The 23,134-nt window shown below is 25.3% G+C and overlaps 2 protein-coding genes across 6 annotated transcripts; one reads left to right on the forward strand and one right to left on the reverse strand.

Annotated features, from left to right (window-relative positions):
- Nucleotides 1-1,804: 1,804 nt before the first annotated feature.
- On the reverse strand, nt 1,805-3,675 carry LOC107068555 (peritrophin-48). The gene is made up of 2 exons (XM_015325074.2): nt 3,669-3,675; nt 1,805-3,111 (listed from the first exon to the last, which is right to left on the reverse strand). Exons 1-2 carry the CDS (start codon nt 3,673-3,675, stop codon nt 1,805-1,807), a joined length of 1,314 nt encoding a protein of 437 aa, XP_015180560.2.
- Nucleotides 3,676-5,848: 2,173 nt separating this feature from the next.
- On the forward strand, nt 5,849-23,128 carry LOC107068633 (F-box/LRR-repeat protein fbxl-1). 5 transcript variants are annotated; one of them, XM_089178864.1, is made up of 9 exons: nt 5,849-6,111; nt 14,394-14,603; nt 15,306-15,373; nt 15,471-15,516; nt 15,879-16,340; nt 16,557-16,748; nt 16,854-16,955; nt 17,058-17,273; nt 18,311-23,128. In XM_089178864.1, the coding sequence occupies exons 1-9, from the start codon at nt 6,082-6,084 to the stop codon at nt 18,416-18,418; spliced, it is 1,434 nt and encodes a 477-aa protein (XP_089034990.1). In that variant the 5' UTR covers nt 5,849-6,081; the 3' UTR covers nt 18,419-23,128. The 5 variants fall into 5 exon arrangements, with proteins under 5 accessions (XP_089034990.1, XP_089034991.1, XP_015180752.1 ...); XM_015325266.2 differs by having other exon boundaries at nt 5,852-6,111; nt 15,471-15,600; XM_015325267.2 differs by lacking the exon at nt 5,849-6,111 and adding an exon at nt 14,123-14,152 and having other exon boundaries at nt 15,471-15,600.
- Nucleotides 23,129-23,134: the final 6 nt, after the last annotated feature.

The raw sequence follows: 23,134 nt of genomic DNA on the forward strand, positions 1-23,134 counted from the left end.
TAATAACAAACTTGTGCTGCATGTATGTTGTGTGTGTGTGTGTGTGTTATATTTAAAGATAACAATTAATTATTAAAAAATATATGATATAATATTTGTGATGATACGTATGAAGTATATATAAATGATACCAAATCGATAGAACTTTCTACAACAATATTAATAACATAACTAATATATTATATCATTTATAATAATCTAATAAACGTAATATCGAATGTTGTTAATTTCCTGTTGTAGTAAAAGCTCTATTTTTTATTTCTTTCTATTTTTTCTTTTTCATTTCATTTAATTTCCTGATTAATCATCAATGATCTTGAAATTTTTAATATATATATATATATATATATATATATATATAGATTAGGTATAAAATAAAAAGTTACCACTGAGTATTATGAAACATAGAATTTAAATTGATCTTATTTATATTATTCTAGAATATTTTCTTCTTAATGGTCTCACATTATTTGATGATATAATAATATAAATAATAATAGAGATATTTTATTTAATATTATGATCATAATTATTATCAAATTATTATCAAAGTATTTCAATAATTAATTACATTTAAAATGAAATGTTATTTTTCTTATCGTTGTAATAATACTTTAACAAATTTTAATAATTTTTTCAATTATAGCAAATTCAACTAATAGCAATACTTGTTTTTTTAATTTTTAAAATTAATTAATTTTTTTTTATATATAATTTATAACAGCAGATGATAATGGTATATTAATTGTTGATAATGCAGCTAACTGTAGAATGAATGTAAGGTTGGTAAATTATTTTTATCATAAAATTTCAGTTATCATGAAAGAAAATACATTTCGATAACGCACGTATTATTCTCGAAGTAAAATTAATCGTCAAAGTAAATAATTAAAAATAATACCTACGTATAATAAAAATGTTTTCTGTAAATTTTGTAAAAATGGACTGAAAAGTTCTGAGCCAATGCATAGAGAAATGCAAATTTAGGTCATGATTATTGAAAGATTGCATCAAGATTTGTTCATACTTGTATTGAACGAATGAAACTAATATTTATATATAATAAAAATTTACAGTGTCTACTACATATAGAAGGGTTGAAAAATAGTTAATCTATCATGTGAAGGGCTGTAATAATAATAGGTGTTTTCTGTACATTACTCTCGTATTTATTTAATTCATTTAGTATAATTGGAGCTTGTAAATTATATTCATCGAATTAGTATATTTTAATATATATTAATTTAAAAAAAAATTTTTTTTATAATAAAAAGACCGTATTTATTAATGATTTTATCTAGCAAAATTCTAATAAACGTAACGGTGTAGGATTTTAAGTGACACTGATTGCATTATATAAGTAATTATAGTCAGCTATTGTATTAATATAAAATAAATAATTTCATATGTCATAAAAGAATTATCATGGGTAATATTAAAAAAAAAAAAAAAAAGAAAAAAGAAAGGAAATAATCAAGGATTATATATGGGTTGTATTATAAATACGATTTTTTATGATTTTTATTTTAATACAAAAAATTCAAACTGTAATTGCAAATTCTTGTTTATTTAAATTGCAAATATAGAATAAGTTTAAAATTAAATAAATGTTTATTTAATCGACATTCATCAGATGTTAATTTGTCTTTTTATTTTTTTTTTTATTTTTTTATTTCTCAGAAGAAGTGTCTCGAATAATGGCAGCTTAAAAATGTTTTCGATTGAGAATTGATTATTGTTGCATTTGAAATGTCAATCTTTCATTTCTTATCAATGGGTCATAATAAGATTATATTATCATGAATTAAAAATTGAACAAATTGTTTGAACAATTTGCTTCGTCGGATGATAAACAAATTGAGTGTTTTTGATTCCATTGCATTCCAGTTGGACATATTTTATGATCCCATTGATTATTTTTGCATTTGTAATATCTGTTACACGTTTTATTATGTGGTTTGTAAGAACCTTCTTTACACAAACCAGAATCATCATCGTGGCATTTTGCTTCATCGGGTAACGTGCAAATTGTATGTCGTTGATTCCAATGCATTCCATTTGCACATTGTTTTTGATCCCATTGATTATTTTTACATTTGTAATATCTGTCGCATTTGTCGTCACTGGGTTTGTATGAACCTTCCTCACATTTGGGATAGTTTGGACAATTTGCTACGTCGGGTGATGTACAAATTGTGTGTTCTCGATTCCAATGCATTCCAGTTGGACATTGTTTATTAATCCATTGATTACTTTGACATTTGTAATAACTGTCGCATAGATCTTCACGGGGTCTGTAAGAACCATCTCTACACCAGTCATTTTGACATTTAGCTTCGTCGGGTGCTGTACAAATTGTATGTTCACGATTCCAATGCATTCCATTTGGACATTGTTTTTGATCCCATTGATTATTTTTACATTTGTAATAACTGTTGCATTCCTTGTCATTGTGTTTGTATGAACCTTCATCACATACCTTAGGATGATAATTTGGACATTTGGCTTTTTCTGGTAATGTACAAATATAGTTCGTTCTATCCCAATGTAATCCATTTTTGCATTCCTTCAAGACCAATTGTTTATTTATGCACTTATAATATATGTTGCATTTACTCTCGTGAGGTTTAAAAGAACCTTCCTCGCAGATTGGAGGAGGAAGTGGTACAGTAGCACAACCCGCGTCTTCTGGATCGGTACAAATATTACTTTCTCGATTCCAGTGGTATCCATCTTTACAACTCTTCAAAACGTATTGACTATTTTCACACTTGTAATATCTGTCGCATTCTTTACTATTGGGTTTGTAAGTACCTTCCTTGCAAACTTTAAGATAATTATTTGGACAATCTGCTTTGTCAGGCGTTGTACAAACTTTCTTCGTTCTATCCCAATGTAATCCACTTTCACATTCCTTCAAGACCAATTGTTTATTTATGCACTTATAATATATGTTGCATTTACTCTCGTGAGGTTCTTTAGTATTTTCTTCACACACATAACGAGAATAATTATTTGAATATTTATTTGGTAATTTAGTCAACTTGGCTGCTTCATCTACACCTATTACTGCTAAGATGATTGCAAATATTGCAATCCAACTGTAACTTCCTAAAAATTAATGAAATAATACATTTGTATCACTAACGATAACGATCACTAATGATAATGACAAAATTTAACAAATAAATTCTTAAATCTATTCAATAGATCTTAACGGAGTTTCTATTATCGCTCAACAATTTAATTAGAATTGTTTTCTTATCAAATTCTATTTCACAATACACCGTACACGTGATTATACACGATTATCAAGGAAATAAATTGATTGAGTAATAAAATTGATATTTTTGAGATAGTCATACTATGTTTCATTTTAAAATTTGTTTTTAATGTTTTTACTATCCAATTTTTCTTTTTTCTTTTTTTTTTTTTTTTTTTTTTAATAAAGATAATACGCGACATTATTAAACGATTATAAAAACGTTTGAAGTATTCTATAATTTGTAAAATCTTGAACGTTAATTGAATTGAATTGATAATAATAATAATAATAATAATTGAGTAGAGATTTTTTTATGCACAATTATAATATTATTTAATTCGTATAAAAAATAATATAAAATAAAATATATTGACGATAAATGTCTAACGATATTTTAATTTACCTTTCATCGCGAAACGAATTTACCTGTGTACCTCTAAACAGTATATCTATATCTTATTACTTCACACTTCAAAATTTTAATAGAACTAACAGAAGAGTTTTTGAAGAACCCTCTTTTATAGTCGTGCACAATTTTATCATTTAATCAACTCGTCAGTTATCGTAAGTATCTCAATAAGAAAGAAATATATTTGTTAGTCTTGTCCTCAAATCATTTTTTATCTTATTAATTTGTACGTACAATTTTTTGGCAATCATATTTTTTTTCATACAAAAAAAAAATATCATGTCGTATTATCATTGATTTAGATATTAATATTACATTAGTAATAAAGCCACGTAACCACGTCGTAACCAACATAGCCAAAAAGATAACAACTTGTTATTTATTTCCGAAATAATCACAAGTAATTTTATAGAAGTGACATATCATTCGACAATTATAGTACATTAATCAATTACGTTTTTAAAATATTTTACATGATACGCGTAGGAAGAAAGAAAATTATTTCTCGTATCATTAATAATACATTTTAAAAATTATTAAAACTCATATAACGTTACACGTTTACAATTTATTGTCTTTGTAATAAATTTTTATTTAAAAATATATATATATACATTTGTAATTTGTTATAGCTGATGATAAATTGTAAATGATAATATAGTAAACTGTAGAATTAATATAAGACCGGTCAGAAATTCTTATCTCGAGATTTAAATCATCTTAGGAAATGCATGTTGATTATGTAAGAAATACCTATAATATGATTATAATTTTAATATATATATATATATATATAAAAAGCATTATTTGAAAATTTTTATTTAATAATTAATAACTCGATAAACATTAATATTTTTGTTCAAATTAAATTTATTTTTAGAATGAATTATTTTCAATGTTACATTGATCATAATCAATCTACTTGATAACATAAATTCACAGGAAGCTAAGATATAATCTTTTCATCGGTGATAAAACCAAAAAATGCAATAAACAGATGTTCTATAGAGCATTGATGATTTTACTTTTTATACAAGTATGAATCATTCTCTTATGGCTTACGATTTGAAAAAGGATAATAATTAACTTTTATTTTGAAATAATAATGCATTATTTGATTTATTTCGATGCAATAAATATATTCTATTTTAAGATTAAAATAATATTAATTCGTAGAGCTTATTAGAGCCCCTAAGAAAAACATGTGTACAGATCACACAAGTTAGAAGTGAAACCTTTAATAAATCAAGTTTGAATAGTATGGAACGAGTGCATAGTTATCAGGAATAGAATAATTTATTATATAATATTATTATATTATTATTTTGTACTTTTTTTCTAATTATTTATTTAATAATTAGAAAAATTCGCGCCTATAAGGATGCAACCCTCCAGACACACTTTAAAAATGTTGCTTGCGCGCGCCATCTGCTGAGACGGAATTTTTTTTCAGCCCAAACTGTTCATACACGTATGTATTAAGGGTTGCCTATCTTTCGGGCAGAAAAAAATTCCGTCCCAACAGATGGCGCTCGCAAGCAACATTTTCAAGTGTGTCTCGATGGTTGCATACGTACAGGCGTAATACTTTTATAAATAATGATACAAATTTAATTTTTATTTTGTAATTAGTTAATGCATATTTTTAGAATAATAGTCTCACTCTCTCACAGACTCAATCTTATACGTTTATCTCTTTTTCTCTTCTTACTTAGTATCGTGGCCGCTGCATCGATACAGTGTTTCATTTTTTCAAATCACCCCCATTCTAAAAAAGTTTTCACTTCATAAATAATAAAAAAATAAATAACATTATTTCAAATATATTTAAAAACAATTATTACCATTCGAAAATTGGTAATAATGAAAACTGCAATACCGATATCTATTCGATACAAGTTTTCATAGTCAGGGGTTAGATGGCAGTAGTTCCTTATGAGGGGTAATGTAAAAATAACGATCCAATAGGAAGCGTGTAAACAATGGTTAAAGTTGTTAGGATTGGTGGTACTGTCGCCAAGTCGAGTAACGTTAACGAATCAGAGGGTTCGGTTTAGCGGTACGATGAGAAAATATTGTGGGTATAACTCGGCCGTGTAAAGTTAAATCCCTTCCCCCGATATCAGAGAGTCCCCTTTGCAACACGTCTCGGATCCCGCTAACCTCCCCTCCTCACACACACATAAGCATTGGTAGTAAAGAGAAAAAGGTGCGCGAGCATCGTTCGGGTTCCAGAGGACTCAGCCATTTCTCTCGTTAAGAAGAGCGTAGCAACGCGCAAGAGAAAGAGAGAGTGGTGTCTCTCTCGTTTGAAAAAAAGGTGTTTAAATTGTTTTTTTTTTTAATTTAAACGTTGCAAGGTGCGGGTATACCCGAAAATTTGTGCAAAATAACGCGACGCAAAAGGATGATACACTCCGGGCGTACAAGGCTCGAGGTAAGTCGACAATTTGGAACTGTCGTCTTCGTCTTCGTCTTCGTCGTCTTCGTCGTCGTTGTCATAATATAATAGTTGTGTTAGAATATAGTTATAATAATTCCCATAGTATATTTTTGAACGTTAAAACGGCGCGTCTCGAAGTTGTGTGTGGTGATGATGATAACAACACGACGGGGGGTAGGAGGGTTAGTCGTCGTCGTAGTCGGTCGTCGTGTGCGTGTGCAATGTTGTCATTGCCGTTGCGAACAGCTGATTCGCTCCGCTGGCCTTCGTTGAGCACAACAACAGTCTCTGTCTCTCTGTTTGCTGTCATATCCTTAACAAAGTATATCCTGTCTCTCTTTTTTACCTCGAATCATATGTTGATTATGTTGTTGTTGTTGTTGTTTTTGTGTGTTTGTTGTGTGGTGTTGCTACGACCATAAAGAAAGAGACAACCTAATAAATATATATACGATATGATACGGGACGAGACAGAGACGTGACGCGACGTGACGAGACGAGGGGGACGAAGGAGAACAAAAAAAATACACAAGAAAAATACTACGAGAAAAAAAAAAAGAGAGAGAGAGAGGAATGTGTTTTTTTTTTTTCTTTTAATCGAAAGATAAACAAACCGATCCACAAAATTTCAACCCCCGAATGATAAAAAGAAAATGAATTCGATAAAAATCATTCGATAACACGAATGTATACAAAAGGTAGATAGGAAAGGTCTTCTTCATGCTTATACCATGTTTCATTTGATATATCATGTCGTATTGTCCATATGATCATCTTTAGGTAAAAAAAACAACACCATCACTACCACCCACCAATGTTTGTTTGTTTGTTTGTTTGTTTTTTTTTCTTTTTTTTTTTAAATAAAAGAAAATGCAAAATAGGTTTCTTTTGGGGATAATACTCTTGGTAGAATCTCACTTTCGGCTAAAACGTGTTTGGTGCTTACGTTCTTTCTTGCATGCACATCGACCGAACCGATCGGCCAAGTCCATCCTTTGTTCTCTCTCATTCTATCTCTTTCTCGCACACTCGTTTCCTACCACTGCTGTTTGTCTCTCTTACTCCTTTTATATGCACAATATATAATATATATATATATATATATATATATATATATATATATATATATATATATATATATATATATATATAAATGCATTGACGTCTATACATACACATATATATACATACATATCTAATAGTTGAATATACACACGTTTATTTGATTTTATACATTGTACCTACATATTTCTCTTTCTTTCTTTATTTTAATCTATTTATCTGTCTATCTATCTTTATCTCAATCTCCATCTCTATCTTTATCATCGTTACTAGTCGAGTTGCATCAACGATCACGTTAACTCCTTCTATACGAATAGTAGTCGCATTACAAAGTTGCATTTAGTTTTAGTTTGGTTTGGTTTGGTTTAGTTTAGTTTAATAGTGTCCTTGTGTCGTCATCATCGTAGTTTTGTCGTCATGGTCGTCGTTGTCGTCATCGTAGTCGTGTCGATGTGTCCGCGTTTTTAACATTTTCTTCGTCCCTTTGTTCAACCCCACTCCCCACCACTTCTCACTCCTTCCTTACCTCTCGTCAATTCACCCGTTTACCACCCCCCTTTCTTTGTTCTTCTTCTTCTTATTCTTATTTTTATTCTTATTATTATTCTTCACGTCGAACAGACGAGACCTATGCACACACACATACATACATACATACATACATACATACATCATTCACAGAAAAATTTCATCACCTTTGTGCACTTTAACACTACTATTACTATTATTATTATTATTATTATTATTATTATTATATATATTTACGTGCACGTTTTTTGAAATCTCTGTGTGTACATCTGTGTATGTTTTTTCAACTTATCTCTCCTTGTTTATTTTGTCCAAACTACGTTTGGAACGTTGTACAGTTAGAATCCCATAATATTTGGAATTTAAATGGGAACGATCAAATAATAAAATTAATTCATACATTTTTAAAAACACGTGTTGAAACTAGTTTGCATAATGCACATTGAGTATATATATATATGTTATATCAAAGTAGGGTAAAATGTAGGATCACAAAATTATCATCTATTCTCATTTTTATTTTATATATCACGAATCGGATGTAATTATTTATTTATCATTAATTTCACGTATACTGATTATTGTTTTTTTTTTTTCTATTTTTTTTATATTATTATTAATTAATAATAATGATATATGAATATTTAAAAGAGAAAAAAACACACACACACACATAATATGAATTTAAAATTTATAAAAAAAAAAAGTAATCTAATAATAATAATTTAAAATTATATGGATAATATAATATAATTATTTATCATAATTATTGATTTATCATTAATTTCACGTATACTGAATATTGTTTTCTTTTTCTTTCTTTTTTTTTTTTTTATATTATTATCGATTAATTATATATGAATATTTAAAAGAAAAAGCACACACACACACACACACATAACATAGATTTTAAATTTATAAAGAAAGTAATCTAAGAATAATAATAATAATAATATAAAATTATATGGAAGATAATATATTAATCCTCTGAGTGCTGAATACTTGTATCTAAAATATTTTGTAGGAACGGAATAATTTATAATATACATATATATATATATATATATATATATATATATATATATAAAGTTTTTCTTTCTGTGTGAATGTAATTTAATTAAATTAATTTAAACATTACATTATTTTACATTTAATATTAACAAATACTTATATGCGTCTAACAACCACGCTTGTAATTTTTACCAAACGCATATATGCGTCCATAGCACTCTAAGGGTTAATAATAATACATTATTAACCATCATTATCGTTCCTTTTCGAATTTATTTTACTTCTGTTATGTTTCGATTTTTATTTATTGTTTTTGTTTCCATGCACATTTATCTAACTCTAACTAAGGACAGTTTTATATTAGATTAACGTTAATAAATTTAATCAATTAAAGGGAAAAGAAAGAAAAAACTCTTGGAAAAAAGAGGAATTGATTAATAATTAAAAATGAGATGAACGAGAGTAGCAATCGATTTAGGGTTTTGCAATTTTTATTCGAGCAATCCACTTTTTTTTCCTATTTTACCAATCTCCATCCATCTCCCTCTCCTCATCACAATTTCCTTTCTTCCTCGTAAATTTCCTATTTGCATTTATTTTCTTTTTTTTTCTTTTTCTTTTTCTTTCTTTTCTTTTTTTGTTTGTTTGTTTGTTGCTCTATTTTTTTTGTTTCATATTAAAATCATTCGCATATTCATAAAATCATTCATTTGCATTGAATGAACGAACGTTCATAATAAATAACTATTAATCCGTAAGAAGGATAATTGTGTATAAGAAGATTATTTCTATCTTCTTTATTGAAAGTTTTCTCAGTAAAATAATATTCATTATTTATAATCATAACAATTTTTAATGATAACAATTTTAATAATGTAGTATTACTATTAACCAATCACGTATCATTTGTGTACGCTTAAAAAATATATTTTTTATTATCGTAAAATACGTTTATAATTAGAATTTCATTGATATGATGGATGATTTAAATTTAATTTTTATTGTTTTTTTATTAATAATAAATAAAATAATAAAATATATATATATATATATAAATAAATAAATTATTAATTAATATATAATATAATTTTAATATTAAATTAATACGCTCGATATTTTTTATTTCTTAATTCGAGCTATTCTTAAAATTGTAAAATAATATTTGTAAAATGAGAATCTCATTAATCTAAGTTCAAATAAATTGATTATTAATGATATAATAATTGTTTGAAAAAAAAAAGAGAGAGAGAGAGAGAGAGAGAGAACTAAAAAAAAAAAATAAAAATACAGATAAAAAATAAGGGATAAATGAGTGGTTGATAGAAAACACGCGAAATACAACAACAAAATTGTGTGCTGTGCGCAAGTTTTATTTGAACGTGTTGATCAAGATTTGTGTTATTATCATCGCTATTATTATCGTAGATCGTTATTTATAATTTTATCTTTCTTTCTCTTTATTTCCTATACGTATTATTCTCTTCTATCTTCGTATTTTATTTTATTTTCTTTTTTTTCTTTTTTTTTTTGAATTTCCAAAAAGTTTGCGAAAAAAAACCGAATAAAAAAAGAATCAATCAAGATATGTTAAATATATACGTATTTCGATTATTTATTATTATTATTATTATTATTCCATGAATTATAATATAGATAAAAAAAGAAATGACAAATGATCAGCTTTAATAATAATCATTTATCAACGATCACAAAATAATAAAACATTAATGTAATTATTCATTGAAGTCGTTTTTCAACTAAGTTAGATTACAACTTATGATTATCTATTTTAATGAAGTCCAATGATGTGCTTATTTGAAATGATACTAAGTTTTATTATGATACGTATGTGTATTATCAAACGAAAGGCATGTTTCAGACTAGTTTCATCATACATACTACATTTTCGTGATATTATTATTTATTTTATTAATTTCATATATAATTGAATATTATTGTTCTCTGTTTTTTGTTATTTCTAATCAATTTACGAACTTACTTTAAAAGACAGATTTAATATATTTATATAATAGATAATAATAGTAAATGTAAAAATAATATATGAAAAAAAAAAAAAATATATATATATATATAATTAATAATATAACAATTTAAAAAATAGAAAACTAGCATGAGTAGGTTTAATAAAAGCAAAATTAATATATATTTATACAATAAATAGTAATAGTAAATACAAAAATAATTTAAGACAAAATAATAATATATATTTATAATAATATATCAATTTAAAAAATTAAAAAAGTAGCATTAGTAGATTTAATAAAAGCAAGAGATTAAAATATTTATATAATAGATAGTAATAGTAATATAAACATAATATTGGTTAAAATATATATATAATTAATAATATAACAATTTAAAAAATAGAAAACTAGCATGAGTAGGTTTAATAAAAGCAAAATTAATATATATTTATACAATAAATAGTAATAGTAAATACAAAAATAATTTAAGACAAAATAATAATATATATTTATATAATATTTATATATTTATAATAATATATATTTAAATTGTGATATATTATTAATAATATATCAATTTAAAAAATTAAAAAAGTAACATTAGTAGGTTTAATAAAAGCAAGAGATTAAAATATTTATATAATAGATAGTAATAGTAATATAAAAATAATGTAAGTTAAAATATATATATATATATATAATTAATAATATATCAATTTAAAAATATAAAAAAAATAGCATAAATAGGTTTATTCAAAAAAGAAGAAAATGAAGAAGAAATAAAAGTAATAGGAGGAGAAACAGTTTGAATCAAATAATCAAATGAATGAATGAGGGTGGGGGGGAGTATATGTTCAAAGAAATACAACCCTTAATAAAGTGTGTCTCCTTTCTTCTGTAGCTTCCTTTTTTTCTCTTTCATTCCTTATTTTTCTTTTTTTTTTCTGTTAAATATTAAGAAAAGTAAAAAAGATCCTTTTCCATCGTTCTTTTTCCAATTTAAAACGAATCCAAGCTTAACGAGTTTTTTTTTTCTCGTAGAGTTTTGACTCTGTGTTACAAGATGAGTAGGATAACAACGTAATGAGAGAAGCTTTGAGGATTAAAAAAATTCGATTCGAGAGATAAAATCTGTGAGTCAGCATTGAAAAGGTCATTTTAAAATTACTACCAACCTTTATTGTTCAAGTGCATTGTCTTTGGCGGCCTTATTTTTCTCCTTTTTTTTCTTTTTTTTGTTGTTTCTTTTTATAAAAAAATATATCCTTCAAATTCTTTATATTTTCATTTCCTACATTCGTACGTACATACGTTTGCTTCCTTTTAAAATATGGTATATTTTATATTACTATATATTATATACCCCCATATACTATATAATGTATTTATATAATTATTATTTATTTTATTAATTTTTTATATATGTGAATGTTATATTGTTCTTTTATTTTTTGTTTTATTTTTTTAATTCTTATCAATTTGCGAACTTTAAAAAGGCAGATTTAATATATTTATTTAATGGATAGTAATAGTAAATATAAATATATATTTATATTATATATTTATATGTATAATATATTTTATATTACTATATATTATATACTATATATACTATATAATGTATTTATATAATTATTATTTATTTTATTAATTTTTTATATAAGTAAATGTTATATTGTTCTTTTATTTTTTGTTTTATTTTTTTTTTTAATTCTTATCAATTTGCGAACTTTAAAAAGGCAGATTTAATATATTTATTTAATAGATAATAATAGTAAACATAAATATATATATATATAATAAGAATATATATAAAAAGATTAGGATAAGTAAATGCATTGATAATTAATGTACAAGTAATCACATGTTAGTTGCACACAAATTTAAACAATTATTAGCGATATATATATATATATATATTTTTTTTTTTTTTTTTTTTTTTTTTTACTATATTTAGCTTAGTTTCTAAGTCCGATATAAAATTAAATATGTAATCTCATTTAGTCACTTACAAATTTAAAAGTCCGAAGGATATTACTTGACAATGTTCAAATATCATCATTTATGAATAATTTATAAATACGACTGATAAATTATTGCATTCGTAGTGTCTATCAGAAATATTACTTTTGTTGCGAATAACTTTTCAATAATTCAACTTTGTTCTCCTTTATCTCCTTTTTTTTTCTTTCTTTCTTTTTTTTGTTAAGGAAAAAAGAATCTTGCAATTTTATTTTCTTCTACTCCTGCAGTATAGGCAACCCTTTAACCACGTTTTATCTTTTCATCTCGTTAACGTGTAATATCATTTGACTATTGTTTTGTCATATTATTCTTCTTAATTATTCTTTTCTTTTTATATTTTAATTGAACGATACATCATCGATATAATTCTTCTTATTTTTTTTTTTCTTTTTTTTTTTTAATAAATAATATTTAAAACATGTCGAAATAAAAAGAAATATTTATTTTTAAAGATGAACTGAACTGAGTCTCGTTAAAATACACGTTATCTGAAAATAATATTTTCTTTTGCTTGGTTGATTTGTCGAACATAATATTTACCTTATCACGACTATTATACTCACATACACATACACACACAATATATATATATATGAATCGTGCAAGTTTGTTTATGCGTAATATTTTTTTCTTTCTTCACTGGCGATTAAATGGCGCGTGATTTAAAAAAATAATTCTCTCTCTTTTAAAAGAGAAGGGTTGTGACGTTCGAACTTTAACAACGAATACGTGAAATGTATTTTCTCTTGTTTTATTTTTATTTGTTTTTTTTTCTTTTCTTTTTTTTTTTTTTAAATTACGCATAATAAATATGCAAATTAGAAATATAGAAACGTACCTGAACGATAATGCAAATGACTAGACACACATAACGTTCCTTTCTTTGTTTTTTTTTTTAAACCAATCATAAACTTGTTTAATAATTTAAAAGAAAGAGATACTATTTATTAATCAGAAAAAGCAATTTTCTTTGTTTCCATTTTTTGTTCCTTTTTGTTTTTTTTGTTTTTTTGTTTTTTTTACCTGTTAATCGAGTGGGACGTATAAATACGTCAAACGTATTTTACACACTTTATATATAAAAAAATATATACTTCATAGTCTTTTCATTTATTATTATTATTATTATTATTATATTATAATAATTATTATATAATTAAATAATATTATATTAATATATAATAATAATATTAATATTATAATATAATATTTATATTATATATAATATTAATTATTATATTAATTATATAATAATAATTGTAATATAATTATTTATAGCAATAAATAATAAATAAATAAATATATAAAGAAATAATAAATAATAATAATAATAATAATAAAGCTGTTTAATTAAAAAGAGAATTTCTCGGTTAACAGGTTAATAAATAAATAAAATAATAATTCGAACGCGCATGATCGTCAAGGTAATAATTTATTTAAATAATATTTAAATAAATTCTAATCGATATTTTATTGTCAATAAAAAAAAAATAAGAAAAAGACGAAGAAGAAGAAACTAAATTTAAATTTGATAAAGTTGACCCAAATAAAAAAAATAAAAAAATAAAAAAATAAAAAAAAATGTTATCGTAAATCATGACGTAATGGGGAACATATCTATATCTATATATATATATATTTTTTATTTAATTTTTTTTTGTTTAGAAAAAAGTAAGTCGAGTGGGAGTAGGAGGAGGGGGTCAAATTGTGCAAGGACTTCAATCGGTCACCGAAACTGGAACCGGAAGTCAATGGTGGAGACAACAGCAACCATCCTATCATTATCACCATTATCATCATCAGAGTGGTTATTACACATCGCAATCGCATCCTCACAACAACTCTGTCACTACCATGAAGCAATCCTATATGCAGGTTGGTCTTTCATTTTAAACAAAATCGTATCCTCCTATGCTTTTATTCGTTCATGTGCTTTTTACGTTTTCATCGTTTAATGTCCTTTCATTTTGGGCTTTGTTTTATTCTTTTTTTTTTATTTTTTTATTTTTTTTTATTTTTTTTAATATCAAATTTCTACGGGACGCATATTATTTGTCAACGGTGGGGTGAGGTGGGTTGCCAGTTAACTCTCGTCTACTCTATGAGTGATAATATTTTTTGTATTTTTCAATTATTTTTAATATATATAATTAATATTTTATTATATAATATATTATATAACAATTAATATTATATAATATATTATATAACAATTAATATTATATAATATATTATATAACAATTAATATTATATAATAAAAAATATATATATAAATTATGGAATATATAATATTAATTATTATATCTATAATATAATATACTCTTAACTATATTATATTATATGTACTATATATAATATAATATAATAATACAATATATATTATATATTTGTAATATATATATATATATATGTGTGTGTGTGTGTGTCTATGTATCTTCTCTCTCTCTCTCTCTCTCTCTCTCTCTCTCTCTCTCTCTCTCTCTCTTTCTTTCTTTATCTTTTTGTAATAAAATTATTTTTATAGGAAAAATAAAAATATGAATTTAGTATAGTTCAAAATAATATTTTTCTTTTAGCTAACGTGGATTTTACACGACGACGAGGCGCAGATTAACAAAAAACTGCCAAAGGAATTGTTATTAAGGTAACATTCATAATATTATATAATTAGATATAAATGATGACTTGTATTTACATTGATTAATATCGAGATTGTGATCGATCTGCACGCGTAATTTCAGAATCCTCTCGTATCTCGACGTTATATCTTTATGCCGATGTGCCCAAGTAAGTAAAGCATGGAACATATTGGCCCTCGATGGTTCCAATTGGCAAAGGATCGACCTTTTTAATTTTCAACGAGACGTAGGGGTACTTAAAAAAATAATATTAATATATATATATATATATATATTTTTTTTTTCTTTCTTAAGAACAAACGTAATAAAACAATTCACATATTTTGTATGTTACCAAAAAAAAAAAAAAAAAGAAAAATAACAACATCGTCGCGTACATTTCGAATTTTTATATTTAAATTTGTCGTTTCGTTTATTTTTTGTTTTTATTTTTTTTTTATTTTTTTTTATTTTTTTTTTTTTTATTTTGTTCATTTAATTCTTGCTTTCTTTTTTTCTTCTTCTTTTTAGGAATCAGTAGTAAACAACCTTTCGGAACGTTGCGGTGGATTTTTGCGACAATTGTCACTGAGAGGATGTAAAAGTGTCGGCAACGATTCAATGTGTAAATTAGCCCATGATTGTCCCAACATTGAGGAACTTAATCTGAGTCAATGTAAGAAAATCTCGGATGTAACTTGTGCGGCCCTCAGTAAACATTGTAAAAAACTGCAACGATTAAATTTGGATTCATGTCCGGAAATAACGGATCTTTCGTTGAAAGATCTATCGGATGGTTGTCGTAATTTAACGCACATCAATTTATCATGGTGCGAATTACTTACCGACAATGGAATCGAAGCATTGGCAAGGGGTTGTAAATTATTACGTAGCTTTCTAAGTAGGGGTTGTCGTCAATTGACAGACAAAGGTGTCAAATGTTTAGCCGAATACTGTCGACATCTTGAAGCCATTAGTCTACACGAATGCAGGGTATTATAATAATTTTTATTTTAATTATAATTATTATTAACATTTACTTTGATACTATCAATATTCTCATCTCTGAATAATATTGATGTTTGAGTAAAAAGAAATGAAAAATGAACGATGAGTTTTTACATTTGATTTTATTATTATTATTATTTTTATTGTTATGTTGTTATTTGAATTTAATCATCAATTAATATGGACAATTTTTCTTTGCAGAACATAACAGACAACGCGGTAAGAGAACTAAGTGAAAAGTGTCCAAAATTACATTATGTTTGTATATCGAATTGTCCTAATTTAACGGATGCATCTCTCATAACTTTGGCTCAACACTGTCCACTTCTTAGTATTCTCGAATGCGTTTCTTGTACTCATTTTACAGACGCAGGTTTTCAAGCTCTTGCGAGAGTAAGTTTCTATAATCCATCATGTAATTTTTTTTTTGTTTTTTTGTTTTGTTTTGTTTTTGTTTTCAATGATCTATCGATTTGTCTTAATTGTATAATTTTGTAGAATTGCAGATTACTCGAAAAGATGGACCTCGAAGAGTGCCTTTTAATAACAGATGCCACCCTTATACACCTGGCTATGGGTTGTCCAAGATTAGAGGAGCTGGTACGTTGAAGATAAAATTTGAAGAAAAGAAAAACAAATGCTGTAACAAAATCCGTCATAACTTGTCCTATACTAATTTGTTCATTTGAAAAAATAATGTAGAGCCTGTCCCATTGCGAGCTGATCACTGACGAAGGGATTCGGCAGCTTGCTCTTTCACCATGTGCTGCGGAACACTTAGCGGTATTAGAACTGGATAATTGTCCTCTGATAACGGACGCCAGTCTCGATCATCTTTTACAGGCCTGCCACAATCTAGAACGAATTGAACTTTACGACTGCCAACTGATCACTAGAGTTGGCATACGTAGATTAAGAGTATGATATTCTTATATTTAGTTTTTCTTTTTTTTATTTCTTATAATGTATATTTTAATCCTTTGCGAATATGAAACATCAAAATGCGTTGTTCAGTCTATCTCTGCAATTCTATTAATATTTGCAAAAACAACAAGATAAAAGTTATCCTGTAGAACAGTGGTTTTTAATCTTTTCAAAGTCACGAAACATTTTTGATTAGAAAGAACATTTCTGCGGAAAACCAAAAAGCATTAAGTAAGATGATTAAGATCATAAAACCAACAAAAAAAAATGTGTGTGTAAACTTTTATTAATGTTGAAAATTTATATAGATTATACATTATACATAACATAATATAATATAACATATTTTGAACATTTAATTATAGATATTATAAAGATAATAGATAATTCTAAAAAAAAAAAAAAGAAAACAATAATTTAAAAACATTATATACTAATATAACTAATAAAAACTTAATTAGGTATAATATACATTGGAACTTTCATCAAATTTCGCTGAAAATCGGTTAAGAACCACTGCTTATAGAAAGAAAATATTGTTTAAAAATATGATTTTTTTTTAGTCAGAAGTCATTATAATTGATTGCTTTATCTAACAGAATTAATTTATTATTAGATAAAGAAAGAAAAACCACTTTGATATCTTTTAATAGTTGCAAGATTACTAATCGTTTATTCGAATATGTTTCGGAAAGGGTAAAATATATTTAAAAATATTGGGTTGGCAAGAAAGTAATTTCGGTTTTTTTTTTTTTAGTGTTAAATAAAATTCAATTGTTTATTTTTACGTTTATTTAAAATTACACAGAATTTGTTTCTATAGCAATCTAAAAGTGTCATCAACTACCAAATCTCAAAAGAACAAGATTCTAACATTAACAAAAGAATAACGAAACAAACATTGGTGCAAGCCGAATTAATTACTTTCTTGTCAGCCCAATAAATAATTCATTTAATCGTTAGATAAAACTGATAATAATAAACAAACCAAAACAAGAAACAAATAAACATATATATTTCTATTATTTCAGACACACTTGCCGAATATCAAAGTACACGCATACTTTGCACCAGTTACGCCACCTCCTAATTCGGGAGCACCCCGACAACGATATTGTCGATGCTGCGTCATTCTGTGATTTATCATTAAAATGATACTGAAGTAAATCGTCCTTATGATCTAACTATTGAAGAAGACGTCGTTTCAAATGACGTTGACTTTTCTCGGTGGTCGTTGTTAACGTTTAACAACAGCGATTATGGGACCCTTTATTGTGGTTACCGGAGAACAATGATGGAATCCTGGTTGCCTATCTTTGACAATGAGTGTGAAACTCATTGTCTATTTATAAATGACTATTTCAAACGTTTTCAATTAATTCGAGCTCCACACACGCAACGAGAGAAATAGAAAGATAAAAAGAAAGAAAGAAAGAAAGCAAGAAAGAAAGAAAGAAAGCAAGAAGGAAGGAAAGAAAGGTAGAAAAACAGAGAGAGAAAGAGAGAGAGAGAGAAGAGAAAGAGTACAGTACGTCGCCATTACCATCGTCGTCACCATAAAAAGTCACTGCTGCAAACTGCAAACTGCAAACTGCAATTTAACTACTACTAAACTTATTAAACCGCGTCATGCTGCTGTTACTCCTAATCCTTCTTATTGTTAGATTATTTCGCGTTATATTATTGTTTTAAATAATAATGACATATATATATATATATATATATATATGTATGTATATATATGTCATGTAACATTTTCTTATCGCATTGTCTCACGTTGAAAGGACAGTCCGAAAAGGAAAGAAATCTTTGGGTTTCGTTGATATTACGAATTGTAGATATATAAACGTTCTATTATTATATTCCTTAAAAAAAAAAAGAAAAAAAAAAAAGATTTCATTCGTAAAGAGTTAGTCCAATCTTTCACGCCATTTAGGAATAATGATTTATTTTTATTATTATTATATTTGATTTTAATTTATAATTTATGTTTTATCAGTTTTTACATTTCGAACCTTACGCAACAACGTTTCTTATTACTTTTTTTTGTTTTTTTGTTTTTTTTTTTTTATTAAATTGAGAACAAACAGTTAAAAACAAACTTGTAGAATCGGTTAAAAAAAAAAGAAAAAAGAAAAAAAGAAAGAAAGAAAGAAAACAAACAAAAATAATTAATGTATAGACTTTTTAATCTTAAATAATCTTGTTAGCCCATCCGATTTATGGGAACGTACGTCCTGTAGCAGTTTCTTGACGAACACTGCCTGTAATGCTATTAATATTTAAAAAAAGAAAAAAAAACTAATAAAAAAAAAAGAAAAGAAGAAGATAAGAAGCAAAGAAAAAAAGAAAAAGAAGACAAAAGTTATGTGATAGGAAGAGAACACTTAATCGACTTATAATTATTATTAAATAAAGTGTATTGCGTAGTAGACATTTTGTTCTCTTAAACGTAGAAATGAAAAAGAAAAAGAAGAAGAAGAAATAAAAAGAAAATCATAAAGAGAACAATATAACCGTCTGTGTCTTTTGATGGAATAGGTTTTTTTTTTTCAATCGGTCCATCCATAAAACTTTGACGGTACCTACGGGTTTCTTTCCTTTTAGGAGAACGCATGTCACTAATTCGAATCGACTCTGCGCACAATTATCTTTGAACAAAAAGAAAAAAAGAAAAAAAAGGAAATAACAACAACAACAACAAAAATAGAAAAAAAAACATAATCGTTTTAAGCGAAATCGTTTAATTGTTTGAAGAATACCGAGGAGTATCGTTTATCAAACTTGTACAACCTACCAGCGTTAACGGTAGCGAATGTTAAGATGCATTTTATATTGATTTACGGGCTGACGATATAATACATACATACATACATACACACACATTTGTCGATAATTATGATAATACATCAACAACAACAACAAAATATATAAATCAAAAAATGTAATTTTTTAATTTATGCATTAGACAATACAAATATTATTAGATTGTCCCATAAGTTTCTTAACTTTTGTTTTCGTTTTTTTTATATACACTTTATAATATTATTTTATTAATTAATATTACATTGTATTAAGAAAAAGTGGTTTTAATGGGACAACATGGATCGTATATTAATTGAAATTAAAAATAATATAATATAAAATAAAAGAATTATTATATTATTAATAATTAATATATAAAAGTTAATAATTAAATAATTAAAATTAATATTAAAGTAAAAGAAGAAGAAAAAAAGATAGAAACTTTTGGTAAAAATTAACAATTGAAATATAATATAAAATTTTTTTTTTTTTTTTAATTTTTTTTCATTCTTACAATTGATTTTATCATAATTATCGACATATACAAAATACACTTGTTAGGTATATAATATTATACCACTCGCGAATCGTAATTTTGAATCACAAGCGTACTAATTATATTTCTCCTCGATGGTCCAGGCATCTTTGTTGTCCCTTTTTTTTGTAATTTATTTTTTCTTTATTATTATTATTATTATTATTATTATTATTATTATTATTATTATTATTCTTTGTTTTTTTTTTCATTCTAGTTTTTAAATTGTGTCTAAGATTTTTTTGTTTCTTCTTCTTCTTTTTATTCTTCTTCTTATTCTTCTTCGTATTCTTATTCTTCTTCTTTTTTTTTTGTCTTCTTAATCCTATTCAATTAACTCGTCATGGACTAGGAGAGCACAGACTGAAAAAAAAAAAAAACTTTTAATTAAAAGTAAAAAATAAACGTAATAAAATAATCGTAAAATTAAAAACGAAAGGAAAAATAAAAAAAAAATCGAGCAAAATAATGCAATAAATTTAAAAAAAAAAATAAATAAAATAAGTAAAATAAAATCAAATAAACCACACGAAATAAAAAAGAAAAAAAAAAATAAGAAAATAATACGTACGAATTGAAGCGTTTATTAAATTGCGTTTTGTTGTTTAAAAAAAAAAAAAAAAAAAAAAAAAAAAATAGTACGTTTTAAAAACACTTCTGTGTGCGTGTGTATCAGCGGTAATCAGACGACGCTGGTATCATAATCTTTTTCATTTGTAAGCTTACAATTAGATTTACAGTACTATAATAGTACGATTATATTATTAATATTATTATTATTATTACTATTATTATTAATTAATATTTAAGTAAGATATTGTGCAGATTTATCCTATATCGAATTATCGAAATCCAAAACGATTAAGTTTGTTGTACAGTTTTTCAATTCTTTATTTTTTTTTCTTTTTTCTTTTTTTTTTTTAATCATCATTTTTCTCACGTCCTCGATAATATCCTTTATCACACATACACATACACAAAATTTTACAAAAGATAAAAATTAATTATATATGTGCATATTTAATATGCCTAAATTTATCACTTCCACTCGTCCCTTAATTGACTGTCTAAAAAAAAGAAAAAAAAGAAAAAACATTTCAAATCCCCATAAAACGTTGATAAGATTTAAATATTGTCTGCTCTTATATATATATATATATACAAAAAAAAAAAAAAAAAGTTCTCATGACGGAACACTTTTGAGCACGTTTTATGAACACATGTTCATTAGATTGATATCAATGTTTTTATAATTAACTTCTTCAATTGATTTGGTGTTTAATTTGATGTTTAGTTCGACGTTTTCTTTTTCATCAAACAATTATTGCAAAAGACTAAGACAAATTTTTTAGAATTCTTTTCTTTTTTTTTTTTTTATATATTTATGCCCCTCTCCCTTTTCTCATTCTGTAGTGGCATTTTTTTCTTTTTCTTTTTTTTTTGTAATAAAATAATTACGCTCGATTCTTATTTATAACACGACAAGAACAAAATATTTTCGTTGTAAGAAAAATAAAGTGTAATTGAAAGAATATATAATAAATGTAATATATATATATATTAGTAATATTTTTCGGGCTGTTGCAATTTTCGTGTCGTGTTGTAAAAAGATTCGTGCGTAAAAATTCAAGTGAAGTTCCCTAACCATTCGTGCAATATTATTCTTCTTATTATTATTATTCTTTTATTATTATTATTGTTGTTGTTATTATTGTAATAATAATTGTTAATATCCTATTCATATATTATTAATAATTAATTATTATTATTATTAATGTTATCATTCGAGCAATTTGATTATAATCAGAATTTTGTTTTATAATATGCAACATTTTTTTTTTTTTTTTTTTTTTTTTTTAATTTTAAAAGAAGAAGAACAACAACAACAAAATGACAAATAGAAAATGATGGCGTAAGTGTCGTCGTTTGATTGTGGCGTACTCGAAAAAATCGTATTACAATAAATGTCATCGTGTGTGTGTGTTTATCGTTGCGTAAAATCGCTCGCGTATCGATCGTTTTAAAAAATAATTCCTCGAAATATAATATAAAAAAAGGATTATTATTGTAAGGAATCATCGTAACGCAATATATATTTAAACAAAAAAAAAAACAAAACAAAAACAAAAAAGTAAATATAGCGTGTATAATAATAAATGACAAAACTAAACGAATGAAAATGATTAGAGTATTACAATAGGGGTGAAAGGGTAGAGGGAGGGAGGGGGGAGGGGAAAGAATAAAAAGGGACAACAACAACACAACAACTAAAAAAATCGGTAATATAAGAAATGATTAAAATAAAAATTAAAAATTAAGCAAAAAGAAAGAAAACGAAACAAAGGCAAGGAAAAAAAAAAGACAAAAGAAAAGAATAAAACATAAAAATTAAACGACAAATATTATACATATATGCATATAAATAAACATATAAATATATGTATGAGATATGTTTTGTACGCTGCATGTCATCTTTAGTAAACCAAAAAAAAAAAACAGAAAAAAAAAATACAAA

Source organism: Polistes dominula, unplaced genomic scaffold (assembly GCF_049000335.1).
Source record: "Polistes dominula isolate Pdom_NZ unplaced genomic scaffold, Pdom_raw_medaka contig_18, whole genome shotgun sequence".
Classification (NCBI taxonomy): Eukaryota; Metazoa; Arthropoda; class Insecta; order Hymenoptera; family Vespidae; genus Polistes; species Polistes dominula.

What these genes read in the sequence shown, in the direction of transcription:
- LOC107068633 (XM_015325266.2), top strand. Translation starts at nt 6,082, where the DNA reads ATGATACACTCCGGGCGTACAAGGCTCGAG. An exon ending in TGAAGCAATCCTATATGCAG is followed by an intron (nt 14,604 to 15,305) that starts GTTGGTCTTTCA and finishes TTTTTCTTTTAG; the next exon opens with CTAACGTGGATTTTACACGA. An exon ending in GTTTTCAAGCTCTTGCGAGA is followed by an intron (nt 16,749 to 16,853) that starts GTAAGTTTCTAT and finishes ATAATTTTGTAG; the next exon opens with AATTGCAGATTACTCGAAAA.